A 13,692-nucleotide genomic window follows, 5' to 3' on the forward strand; every position below is an offset into this window, starting at 1 on the left:
CCTACAACCCAGTATTATTGTGATTCTTGAGAAAAAGAACTACACAAATACATTGTGAAATGCTGTACATTGAATGCCCTTTTGGAAGACTCATGATTGTCAGAGTCTGGGAATTTCTAGTAGAGAATTCTCCTTAAACTTGCTTAATCCAGCATTTTCTAAAAGTAATTCATTAAAGAGTCTTTTTTGTTTGTTTTTAAAAAGAATTATTTATTTATTTAATTCCACTTATTATTATTTTTTTTTTTAATTTGACATGATAGAGATAGAAAGAAAGGTAAATTGAGAAAACAATTCACCAGGTCCGGGACTTGAACTGCGGTTGGCCATGTGGGAATCCAGTGCCTCTAATCAACACATCACCTGCCAGCCCCAGAGAAACTTCTTTTATTCCTTAGCAAGAACCTCAATTTTATTGAAACATATGTTGAGAAACATGGCATTTCTGCCTACTGATCTATAGTTTTACCTGTAGTTTGTTTTGTTAGATACTTTTATTTAAGGTAAAACTGGTAAAAATGTCATTTCCATTTTTAAAAAAAAATATGTATAATGTAAAGGGGTTTTGATTAGATTAACTGAATTCAAAATATTGCATCACACTTCAGGTGATATAAATATCCTCTCAGGGTTTTTTTTCCTGAAGATGAATCCTGCTAATTCTATGGGATTGATAAAAAGCTATGGTTGTTATACAAAAAAGCAAAACCCGAGCAACAAAATCAATTCCTAAAATACTGTATAGCATACTCCAATATTTCTAGAAAAACAATAAAGTTTATATTTTCTACATTTTTATTTAAACAGAGAGATTTTTGCTATAGGGCACACTCAATTGTCAGAGACACAGTGAGAGAGTGAGAAATCATCCACCAAGGGAGAATTGCCATGCCAAAATCCCCTCTCCTCCACTCTCCTCTCTGGACTTTGGGCATGCACTCACACATGCCCGGTGTGAGTTTGCTGCAGCCGGGTCTGGGACTTGAACCATGGTTAGGCATGTGGGAGTCCAGCACCCTAACCATCATACCATCTGTTGGCTCCAGAAATGTCTACATTTCTTAAATAACACTCTGAGCTAAGCACTCTGACGTGGTGAGATTCCCTCAGAAAGCAAGGTACTCTGTCTGAGTGCTCATTTATCTAGACACTGAAGGAGAGGGACTGAATAAAGAATATTCAATGTCCACATTTTCCCTGGTAGGATATAATCCATCAACATATAGGTTCGGAACAGGCTCTCATAACAGAAGGGGATGTCTCTACTCCCAGGGATACCTTAACCTGGTAGGAGACACAACATGTAAAATGATGCATTCGCAAGGGATAGAATGAAATCTACAAAGCCCTGCGCCAACGGTACTGTATTTAGGGAAATCTCAAGACTAGCCTTTCACATGACTCATTGTGTAAGAAATTGCTCTCATATGTGCAAGTTTGTTGCTTAGTCTATTTTTGTCCTTTGTTACTAGTAACTTAAAGATTCCATCAACTCTGATGGTTTCTTTTTTTTTTTTTTTTTTTTTTTGAGATTTTTGCTATAAGGTATATGCACTCACCGGAGACAGAAAATGGGAAATCACCCCCTAGGCTGGATGACCATGGTACAATCCCTTCTCTTCCTTTCTCCTCTTGGAATTTTGGGCGTGTGCACACACACACATCCGGCAGGAGTTTTAAGCCGCCAGGTCCAGGACTTAAACCACAGTCAATTATGTGAGAGCCCAGCAATGTAACCACTACATCATCTGCTGGTTCCTCTGATGGTTCTTTGAAAGTGAAATTTCAGAGGTTTTTAACCCTTCTGTCTTAACTAACCTTTGATTTATTCTTAGTTTCAAACTGTCATAAAACAACCGATTGAGGCAAATACTACAACAAAGGAAGCCCTTGGTCTCATCTATAACCCATTCTCTTTAGGAGACACATGCTGGTCTTCACTGCCTACTCCCTGGTGGGACACACCTTGCATGTCTGCAGCATGGTGACTTTTGTTATTGGGGATGAAGATGTTGTGCTGCCCAATTTTGAGTCGGTAAATATTTTAGCATCTGTAATATTTTTGTGTTGTACTTGCAGAGAAAGTGAACGTAATCCTTTTTCTATTGTTTATTAAACTTAACCATTTTTTAACCTTTCAAAACTATTAAGCATACTCTGTAAGAAACTCCCAAATGGCATCGCTGAGGAACAATCTAAGCTCTGTAGGTACACAGATACATTTTTATTTTCCTCCAAAAACTGCCTTCACCTCTACCCTTTTGATTCATCTTTCATATATGTTAATACCGCAGGTAGATTCCATAGTATTACTGGTCCTTTTGATTATGGTAAAATTTTTAATCTCGTTCCCTTCATCTTTTCCTTGGCCTAAGGAATTTGGAGTATGTGTCTCTGGGACTCAGGGGGCAGAGGTTGGTTCCTGAAAGGTTCTGCCACTTCCCCTTCATCTGTTCTTTCTTGGTTTCTCTAGCTCCTCTTCTCTGACACGGACTGAAAGAAGAGGTGAGGTAAATGCAGCCAGCATCTCCTCTGAAGTCTTCTAGCTTCTCTTAGTTTTGAATGCCCTGTCTGCACACGTGAATTTGGGGAAATACTTGCATATGGCCTTCCTGCTACATAATTCCTGACAGTCCCTGAGTTCTAAACATGCTCACCACCAACTCTTCCCCAAACAAACAAACAAAAACAAAAACAAAAAAAAACAAAAAAAAACACCCCACAAATCAAAACAGACCACCCAAGTGGCACGACCTTCTATAGAGGGATTCTCTAAGCCAACCAGCATATCTTGTAGCAAGGAGCATGATGGGTCATGACCAGCTCCCTTACGCTATGCTCACTGTTGTGTTCCTGCATGTCTAGGCAGTGGGTATACATGGTTTCCTTGGGCTGCCTCCTCGATGTCTGTGCCATCTCTTGTCAATCTTTCCCTCCTGCTCAGTAGGCACAGAAAGATCAGCAGATCCAGCTTATAAGCAAATGCTTCTTATTTCCTTAACTGTATTTATTCTGATTATTTCAGATTCTTAATCTTTTTAAAAATTACTCTACCTTAGATATTGTGTCTTATTTATTTGTTTTTATCTTTCAGCCTTCATTTAGGTGATTTAACTCCCTAATTGTTTAGTCCTTTGGGTCTGTGAGCTCCTATTTTTCTGAAGATAACACTTCTCTGTTCTGTGAAGATTGCTGGGGCTCAAGCTTAAGCCCTGATCTTCTTTTGTTCTAATGAAGAAGCAAAAGAGGAGAGATTGTCCTATACACAGGGAGACTCAGCTCCTTGGAACTGTAATTGGTCACTCTCAATACTGTCACTTTACCTGAGAATTTTCTGGGCATGGATTCAGGGATAGACACCATTGAGATGAGACTTCTAGCCTGTGAGAGGATTTGAAGGAAGTAATAGAGAAGAAATGCATTAGTAAGGCATGTCAGTTGCACCCATTTCCATCATCTTATCCCAGCAGACATCCATACTGCCCGGGCATGCTTGCTGGGCCCCTCCCCAAAATTTCTGCACAGAACTGAGGAGCAAGGATTGTATCACAGTGTCCTCTAGGAAAGAGGCAAAGACAGACTCAACCAAGTTTTCTTCTAACTTCACCCATTTCATGGTGTTGACACACACCCCCCCTCCCCCACTGTTCTGGGCAGCTCCAAGACTGTCCACTGGCCATCACAGACTGCAAATAACTCAGAATTTTCTACATTTTTGTTTGTTTCAGTTACTTCCTGAAATCCTTGTTTCCTTCTTCCTTTTGTTGCTTCCTCAGTGCTGATGGGGGAGGGTGACAGTACCTGTGCTAGGTCACTCTCTGTCCCCTTTGATCTTTACAGTTCTGTCCCCTGAAATCTTGTCTACCAGTCTCAGACCCCACAGTTTTTGTCAGACTAATGTCTAGGTACCCCTCAGCACTAAGTCTGGCTATGAATACTATGGAGAAACTTTCCTTGACTCGGAGCATGAGTTAGGTGTTTCTTCTAGTGTTCTCATGGAGGTAGGAATTGTGCTTTGTCCTTTGTATCTCTGAGACCACCGCATCTAGTAAAATGCCTTGACCAAATACATCCTCCATTACTAACAATTGAATTAGCCAGGCATTTAACATTTTTACAGAAAATAGCTTTTATGTAAGTCTAATCACACTGAAATTAAAGCTAGTGAGAATGGCTGCTGTACTTTGTCTTTACAGGAGAGCTACAGATTCACAGAACAGGCTCTCATAATTTTGAAAGCTGTTGGAAATGTCATTGCTAATTTCAAGGATAAGGGGAAACTTTCCATAGCTCTGAAGGATCTTCAAGCAGTTCACTACCCTATCCCCCTCCATGATAAAGAATTAACAGCCCAGCACTTCAGGGTAAGTTTATTCCAATATGGTGCTCAGGAGAGGAAACTTCCCATTCGAAATAACACGTTTATATTAGATGACCTTCCAGCTCAACCTGAGAAAATCTTCTAAATGGAGATAATTTTTTTTAGGGAAGTGATTTCAAGAAGCAGAATGATAGTATGGGAAGAACAAGATGAAAAATAGAGTGAAATCCACCAAATGATATGCTCATTAAGCTGTGTGCTCCTCGGTCATTCAGGAGACATTTATAAACTGTGCAGGATGTCCCTCAGAAGGGAGGCACCAAAGGGATGGGGAGATTATGGCACACATACCCCAACTCTTTCCTCTAATGGTAGGTGGTTTCTCTTGGGGCATTAACTTCCTCCTAACTGCCTTTGCTAGGGCTAAGCAGCATTCTGGCTTTGCAGACAGTTTGAGAGACAGAAGTAAAGAGCCTTGATTAAAAAGAGAGACTGAGAGTATACATAGATCTGTCCACCACAGCTACTCTAAGACATTTCAGATTAGATCATTTTGTTTTGGGTTGTCCTGAGCAGTATAAAATGTCTAGCAACATCACTGGTCTATACCCATTGGATGCCTGGTAGCATCCAGTTGTGACAAATAAAAATGGCTTCACAATATGATTTTGCAAACAAAAATACATCATTCTCATTAAATTTTAATATTATGTAAATAGTATGTGGAGTATTTAAGACATACTTATTAAAATTACTTATACTAATGTATTGTATCTGTTTTTCAAACTTAACTGGGTATTGGGTGTTATTGGGGAAATATAACTAAAAACAAATCCTTCTCCCAACCTAGAGGACCTCTTCATAAAGTATAAGAAGGGGAAAAACAATTTATCACTGAATAAATGGTGAACCAGAATGTGATTCACATTATAGACAATCTACTAAGAAAAGACAGAAAAATAATTCTCACCCTTTTATATAGTTAGACAGATACAGAGTCTATTACATACACACTCTCAAGATAAACAATAACTGGTTCTTTCAAAGAGGAAGAAAGAACTCACAATTTAAAGTTTTCTGAAGTAAATGTTCTAAGAACATTGAGCATGTGTGGGGAGCCTCTTCCCTTACTTTGCATGGGGAGAAGTAAGTCTTGTATTTTCAGTTTGTATTACCCCTTAGAGTTTCATGTATTTTATCTGGTCACCTCCAGTTAAGAACCACTTACCTAGAGCATGAATGATAAACTAGACATATTTGCCATGATCTACCTCTACAACTCATCCGATAGTGCTCCCCTTCTCTTAAGTAAAATCTGTTACCCATTCTTCAAGATGGAAACTGGTCACAAGTTCTAAATTTAAATAAATAAATAATATAATCACCATATGACAAGAAAACTATAGTCTCTACTATTACTACTGGTTCTCAGACCACAATTTGTATTTAACATATCTTTTCTACAACCATCTAGATTTCCCTCTTTTCCAGCCAGTACTCCAGTTATTTGCCTGATGGGTGACCCAGATCTTTAATGATGATAAGTGCAAGACCTTGGTTGCCTTACTCTTGTCAGGCCCTGATGACTGCAATTAATTATTCACTGTAGAAGTACCAAGAAGTGTTCCATCGAGTTCTATACCAAATTCTCCCTACCCCATTATGTAATAGGAATCCTAGTTACTGCATGATCAGTGTGAGTCCTCTTCCACCCCATTATGTTAATATATTTTTTCCCTAGCTTGTCCACCAGGATGAAGAACCCAAAGCAAGCAGACATACATCATAGTTCAGGTTCATTGTCAATAATGTTGTGTTCATGGTGGAAAAATCCTCTGTCTCCCCCCTCCCAGGAACATAGCAGTTCAGTCCAATAAATGCCCTTTCATTGGAAAAGCACACAGGTTCTGCAAATGTGTCACTGCACATGATGGGAAGAGAGGCTTCCTACCTTAAATCTCTGAAATCTGTGCAGGCCCGTGTGTCTAAGATATGCAGATATAATGCTGCAGATTAGTCTTTAGTTCAACATGTACATGTTGCAAGGTGGTATCTCCAGGCTGGCTTCCTAGCTGAGCTTCTCATATACCTTCCCCATTTTACAGAAATTTGATCACTTTTGTGTATGGTATATGTAAGGACTAATGAGTCTCAGGCTATTCCTCAAAGGTTAAATCTTCATTGTATAAGATGACCCTTGGTCTGAGGTTATGCTAGGCTAGATCCTATATTTGTAAGTCAGATTTTTTATAGCATATTGGATAATGATGCTGCAAAGGCTGAGGACAGGGAAAGCAAATTTTTACCTCTGGCAGGTATGAGTTCTAGCAAAGATGAATCACTAGTCCTCATTAAACTATATTGAAATCAACTTGTCACCATGTGACTGGCTGGACTTCTCAAAGGATGGTACCATTATCAAAGGATCAGGTCAGTTTTTGCTGCTGACTGATCCTGAGTGAAAAAGGAGTCCATGGTGTTGGTTGCATGCATAGACACCATCCCTGCTACCAAGACTATTTTTGTATGGGCCTTTTCTAACCAACCCTAGTTTAATGTGTAAGGTGTCTATACACACATCACTTACACAAAAGAGAGCGGTTTGATAATTCAGTAATGAAACATCTCCATTTTATACTTTGAGAATTACATAGCTATGTGACAATTTTCAGAGACTCATGGCCTATAAAGCAATAAATCCCACATTTGTCTGCTATAACATTCTAGACAGATTAGATGCATTATACTTAAAGTAACTCATAGATAGAGCTCTTTAGCTAGCAAATAACATGGGTGCGTTCACTGGAAAGTCTTTTATTAGCATATTTGCAACTAAATTAGATCAGATTATGTTTCTTTTCTAGGATGCCCAAATTTCTATAGAGTCCTCTCGTTCTTTGTGCCCCATGAAGCTAATGACTTTTGTGCTACTCAACAAATGTAAGGGAACAGTGTTCCCAAGAGCAGAATATCCTTCTATCAAAATCTAAAATCTAGAGATGACTACCTGGCACTAACCTCTTTCTAAGTTGCATCAACTTATCCTTTGCCTTAGAGAGAGAATGTCCCCACAGGCCCAGCCTTCTGGACCTGTAAAACCTTTGCTAATGTGGCAAGGTCATGCATCGCTGTAGGGTGTACTTCCTATGCTAGCGCATGCTTGTGTCTTAATGGAGGATCGAAGTCTTTGTCACTTTTGGTCCCTCGGGTCTGACTTCACTGTCATCTTTAACATTCATGTTTTGATATACCATAGAATGTCAACATGACCAAGTTACATTCTCAAGTGTAACAGAGAATAAGAGGGTTAACCTAGTTATTTATTGTTGTATTTCCATCTTAGCTGTTGAAGTATTGGGGGAATTTCATCAGCATGTCATAGAAAACACATCTGACTCATTTAAACCACAAAAGTGATCTGAGTGTGTTGATTTCTTATAAAAATATAGGCACATATTCCTTTTTTTTTTTAAGAGAAATTTTTGCTATAGGGCATGTGTCTTGCTGGAGAGACAGAAAGAAAGACCAAGGGGATGGCCACACTACATTTCTCATTCCTCCATTCTCCTCTCAGGATTTTGGGCATGTATGCACACACATCTGGCATGAGTTTCAAGCCCCTAGTCTAGGACTTGAACCACAGTCTACTACATGGGAGTCCAACAACCATTGCACTATCTGCTGCTCCTTAGGCATATATTCTTGACACCTACAGGTAGAAATGACTCAGTGAGAAACCTCAAAGAGGGGCTAGATTACTTTGGTAGTCTATGTTCTTACTTATTCTCTGTTTGGGCTATTACTTTCTCTACTCAGTCCATATCATGGGAAATACATTAATAATTACCGAGTTTTACATCCCTTTCCCCTATGAGACCAGTTTAGAATGTCTCCATCCGGACTTCAAATTATTTGCAGGATAATCTGGGGTTAGGTCCCTGTTTCGATACATATGGAGAGAGGTGAGGAATTCTCAGAAAATGGAACCGAATAGGAGCTACAATACTCAAGTGCTTTTGTAGGGCCCTGTGTTTCACCAACTATAAGATGCACATTTGTTTTCACACCTAACTTCAGAATGAAAATTAGTATTTCCTATAATTAGTTATTCTTACAATCATTGGAGGCAATTTGGCCTGAGAATTTTCTGTGCATGCATAGAAATCTCCCTTCATAGGGGTCTACTGTCACCACTTCAAAAGAATTATGTGTAATTGTTAGACAAAAGCTTAATCCTTTGAGGGAATTTAATTAAATGGCATAGCAGAACCTCTCAAAAAAATGTGAAAAGGGAGCGCTTCCTCAGACCAGCACAAATCCCCCAGGATTCAAGGAAAAAAACAGAAAAAGAAAAAGAGAAGCAACTGCCTAAAAGTCACCTGAAATAGTACCCCAGGGGCCTTGAACCGATGCCCACCAAGTTCAATACTCTTGATGAGCATGGAAATAGCTAAACAGAAGCCAACAGAAATGTGCTATGCTTTGTTTTTTTGTTTGGTTGGTTTTGTTTGTTTTTTCCTAAGTGGTAGAACATAAATGGAATCCTTCACCATTTTAGAATGGAAACCATGAAAAAACTTGGAAGAAAGAACATGAGTTCTGGCTGTGGTCTGATAAACCTTCTGTTAATTCTCCTTGGCAAAAGCAAAAATGAACGAGCATCAGCACTTGAAAACTGGGAATCAGCGCCTTAGGAAAAACCTCACGAACAAAAGTAGAGAATAATCTTTAGGCCGTGGTGCGTCTTCAAAGCTTTTGACAAGGAGAAAGATAAGAGTGTAAGAGAAAATACAGACACTAAGTATTTTCAGTTAAAATGTGATTTGGAAGAATAACATTTGGATATGAATTTGTTTTTGGAACACTTAACCAATTTATGCAGTTTATTTTTTTATATATGTTTAAGTGTAATATATGATGAAAAATCTATGTCTAAAGAAATCTAAAAAGCTTCTTCCCATATGAAATAAGTACTCCTAAGTGATAAGAAACTGATAAAAACTCTAAACAGCATATTTTCTTTCTGTTTTTTTTTGAAACCCATGAAATAGTAATGTATGTTAAGTAGATGGTGTCTGAGAATCAATAAAATATGGCATTTAACTTGCTTAAGCACAGAATTACATTTTTTTTAATCTTACTCAATATCCTCTCAACCAGATTAATGCTGTATTTTCATCGGGTGTCTAGTATAAATATTGAAGTGACTAGTGCTTGCTAAATAGTGGTGATTATTGTAGTGATTATTACATTAGAAGTAATCAAGTGATAATTTGGTCTCTTACTAAGTTAGATATTGAAGTGTTTACTGTTAAACTATGTGTACATCTAAAATATTAATATTATTGTTAAAGTATCTTTTTTTTTTTTTTAAGTCTTTCTGGCCAGGTGATGGTATTTTCTTGGCTTAAAAATTATATAAATGTATGTTTAACTTTTTCAGGTTTTTCATGTTTCTTTATGGCGTATAATGAAAAAAATTCAAATAACAAAACCATCTCCAAACTTCAAATTTGCATTCCGTGCTCTGGTTTTGGACATGGAGTTACTCGATTCCTCCTTGGAAGAGATTTCTTTAGGTATTGTCTTAACGTTAGACATTTTACCAAGGAATTTTAGTCTTAAATAAGATACATTTGAGAAAATTGTACTCAACATTTGTGTGAAGAAGTTAGAACTGCTCTGCATGGACCACAGTGGAAGGGTAATTCAAGCTATGCTCAGGGAACTCCAGGGGATCTTAGGATCTATTGAGTGGCTTCTACTCATCTCTAGGGAGTTGTGGATTCCAGTGCTTTATTATATATCAGAGTCACTAAGCTATAGTGTTTGATTTGAGGAATTCTGGAAAGATCTCTCAACACAACCCCACTATCCTCCTTTCCCTAATCTCTATTCCTACCATTTTAACATTTTCTTTCATCTTAAAAAAATGTTTTTCTTTTCTTCATGAGAGAAAGGGGAACTGTGAGGGAGATACAGGGATGCCCTAGCAGGATCAAACCAACCATAAATAAGGATGCATATGTGAGCACCCTTGGCTGTTCAGGCCTACCAAGGACCCCAATCCTTAGCCTTCCCATGTGGTCCCAGTATTCCACAGCAGGGCCTTGTTTTCTTTGCCACTTTTATACTCACTGGAGAGACAGACAGAAAGTAAAAAATCATTCCCTTGGGGCAATGGCCATGCTGCAGACTCTTCTCCATTTTCCTCCTGGGATTTTGGGCATGTACACACATGTTCCAGGTGTGAGTTTCAAGTTCCAAGGTCCAGGACTCAAACCACAGTAGACCACATGGGAGTCCAGGGCCTTAGCCACTTCACTCCCTGTTGCCCCTCCCCTTTTATTTCTGAGAGCAACTTCTAGCTACTTTCATAGAAGGATGATAACAGTGGTTCATTAAGGTGTCACTGTCACTATGTTTTGTTTCCCTTCTCCAGAATGGTTCCAATCTCAAAAGCACCACCTATAGTAAGCAGTGTTTTATATATATGACAAACCTATCACTGTGGTATTTTATATGCTTTAGTAGTGAAAGCCATTGAAACTTGGGAAAAGGATTAAATGTAACTTTCAGGTCGAAGTTTCTTTTTTCTCTTTTCAGTGGAATGGACAGACATGAAATCTTGTATACCAGCAAGTGAGAAAGAATATTCTCCTGAGGAAGTAGCAGCAGCAATTAAAATTCAAGCCATGTGGAGAGGGACTTACGTTAGATTACTTATGAAAGCCAGAATACCAGGTATAATTTTTTAAACATCTATAAAATGGACCTGTGTAAATAAGAATGAATATTTGTTTGTGTGTACTAATGAATAGTATTTTAGAGTCATCCTACTTTATGGCTTGGCTAATTCATTTTAACTCTATGAATGCCAAAATTCCTTGGGATTAGAAAGCATGTCAATACACTCCCTCTCTTTTTCTCAGAATTTATCAGTGTCAGACATGACACAATAAACACTTGTTTACAGACTGAATAGATAAGTGAATGAATGAGCAAATGACCAGCTTTCCCCCCCCATAACTATTATGAAATTTTTGTTTTGTTTTCCCAAAATCTATTGTGAGGTTTTTGTTTCATCATTTTGTTTTGTCTTTTTAGGGCACATTTGCCTAAGAGAGACAGGAAGAGGAAAAGTGAGAAATCACCCCTTAGTTGATGGCCACTTCAAAATCCCTTCAGTTCCATTCTCCTCTAGAGATTTTGGACACATACGCACACACACACCCAGTGTGAATTTCAAGTCACAGGGTCTGGAACTCAAACTGTGCTTGGCCACATGGAATCCAGCACTTTAAATACCCCTCGATTATGAATGTTTTAGAAGGAAGTACTGGTCTTTTTCTTTGAACCTCCCCAGTGCCCAGCAGGATGCTGCATCAGTCGTCAGCTAGACCATAGTCATTGTTATATTTCTAGACCACTTTTCAAAGAAATGAATGAGTGAATAATATGAAGCTCCATGTGTATCTGTGGTATCATACATTTAGAAGGCATAAAATGCCTTTGAAATGTTTACATATATTTATGTATATGAGATAAAATATTTTTATAAAAACATCTATTTTATCAGCTTAAAATTAAACATGGTTAGAAGCAAAAATTTATTCAGTCATTTCATTCTGTGATTTTCATTGACATTTTCATAAGACAAATCCTGTCTCCCAAAGAATTCTCAGAGAGTATAGAAACATTTTGTTGTAAAAATGTCTCTATTTGGGGATAACAGGTGGCAGTAGTTGGGGTGCTGGATTCCAACATGGCCAGCCAACCCGGGTTCCAGGCCAGCAGCTTGGGGAATCATACCAGGCACATGTTCTTCCTGCCCAGAAACCAAGAGAATAGAGAGGGGACTGTGGTGACATAGCCATTCCCCCTAGTGGGTGATTTCTCACTTTCCCATTCTCTGCCTATACCTGGCAAGTTCATGCTCTCTGTGACAAAAAAAAATAAAAAAAAAAATAAATAAAATCTCTCTCTGAGTGCTTGCTTCCACCCCACATGTACTAATACTGTCTATATTTGGAATATTCAATGAGAACAGTCAACATATTAACTAAGCAGTAAGAACTACAGGTACACAAAAGTTAGAAAAAATAAAACACTTCATTGCTTAGTTTTATGATAGCATTATAGTCACCTGATTTTTTTTTTCTATTAAAAAATACACATTTAGTGCTCGCTTCGGCAGCACATATACCAAAATTGGAATGATACAGAGAAGATTAGCATGGCCCCTGCACAAGGTTGACATGCAAATTTGTGAAGCATTCCATATTTTTTGAAAGTATTAAAAGCAGAGTAGATCATACAGAAAATAGAATCTTAGGTGTAGAAGAGGAAATTGCTGGCCTAGAAAAATCCACCACGAAGACTGAGAAAATGGCCCAAAAATTTGAGAATAATAACCGAGAAATAGTAGATACAATTAAACGTCCGAACATCCGGATAATAGGCATACCAGAAGGCGAAGAAGCTCATAAGGGCATTGATAATCTATTCCACGAAATCCTGCGAGAAAACTTTCCAAACCTGGAGAGGCACTCAAAGATCCATTCCCAAGAAGTACAGAGCACCTCAAATAGAATCAACCCAAGAAGATCTTCTCCAAGACACATTATAGCCAGATTGACCAAAACCACAGACAAAGACAAGATTCTAAGACTGGCAAGAGGAAAATGGCAAGTTACCTACAAAGGATATCCCATCAGACTAACGGCAGACCGACCTCTCATCGGAAACAATGCGAACGAAGAAAGAATGGGAGAATATATTCAACGTGTTAAGGGAAAAGCAATTTCAACCGAGAATTCTGTACCCAGCAAGATTATCATTCATTTGGGAAGAAAAGACATGGACATTCCTCGATAAACAAGACCTGAAAGAATTTACCAGCACCAGGCCAGATCTCCAAGAAGTTCTTAAGGGAGTGCTATGTCAGTAAAATTAAATGCAGACACACAGAAATAAGAGTTCAGAAACTAAGAAAATGGGCAACTTAATTGTAGGGACAAAGTCTGGAGTTGAGTATTATATCCCAGAGTTCAATCTGGAAGATCGAACCTCAACAGAAACAGAAGAAAATTAAGTACATGAGACTGAACTGATGAAACAGCATTCTATGACTTGACTAAAATATTGCTGCTTTTCTTCTAAGCTTTGTTGTCCGGTTTTAAGGACTTTTGTCCTGTCTTGAGCTGTCAATGGAATATACATGAAAGTAGAAATGGAATATTATGGATGATAACATGCATGATTAAGCCACTATCCAGTTTATTCTAGATAGGAAACCACATTTTGTATGTTGTGATGATGCTCAGGGAATGAATGTAAATTAATAAAAAAAATTTTCAGAAAAAAAAAGG

General features: G+C 38.2%; 1 protein-coding gene, 1 long non-coding RNA gene and 1 other non-coding gene across 3 annotated transcripts in view; 2 read left to right on the forward strand and 1 right to left on the reverse strand.

Annotated features, from left to right (window-relative positions):
* ADGB (androglobin) overlaps nucleotides 1–13,692 on the forward strand; it is a 189,075-nt gene that overhangs the window by 116,092 nt on the left and 59,291 nt on the right. Inside the window, 4 exon segments of the mRNA XM_027765632.1 lie at nucleotides 1,921–2,035; nucleotides 4,197–4,364; nucleotides 9,765–9,900; nucleotides 10,928–11,065. Of these exon segments, the coding sequence (XP_027621433.1) occupies nucleotides 1,921–2,035; nucleotides 4,197–4,364; nucleotides 9,765–9,900; nucleotides 10,928–11,065 (557 nt within the window).
* LOC102480455 (uncharacterized) overlaps nucleotides 5,590–13,692 on the reverse strand; it is a 178,067-nt gene continuing 169,964 nt past the window's right edge. The window contains exon 4 of the long non-coding RNA XR_333178.1: nucleotides 5,590–5,675. This is a non-coding gene — a long non-coding RNA (uncharacterized LOC102480455). The remainder of the gene's footprint in view (nucleotides 5,676–13,692) is intronic.
* Nucleotides 12,503–12,609, forward strand: LOC114004663 (U6 spliceosomal RNA). The gene has a single exon (XR_003546772.1). It is a non-coding gene; the product is annotated as a U6 spliceosomal RNA (small nuclear RNA).

This window comes from Tupaia chinensis, unplaced genomic scaffold (genome assembly GCF_000334495.1).
Source record: "Tupaia chinensis unplaced genomic scaffold, TupChi_1.0 Scaffold000008_1, whole genome shotgun sequence".
Taxonomy (NCBI): domain Eukaryota; kingdom Metazoa; phylum Chordata; class Mammalia; order Scandentia; family Tupaiidae; genus Tupaia; species Tupaia belangeri.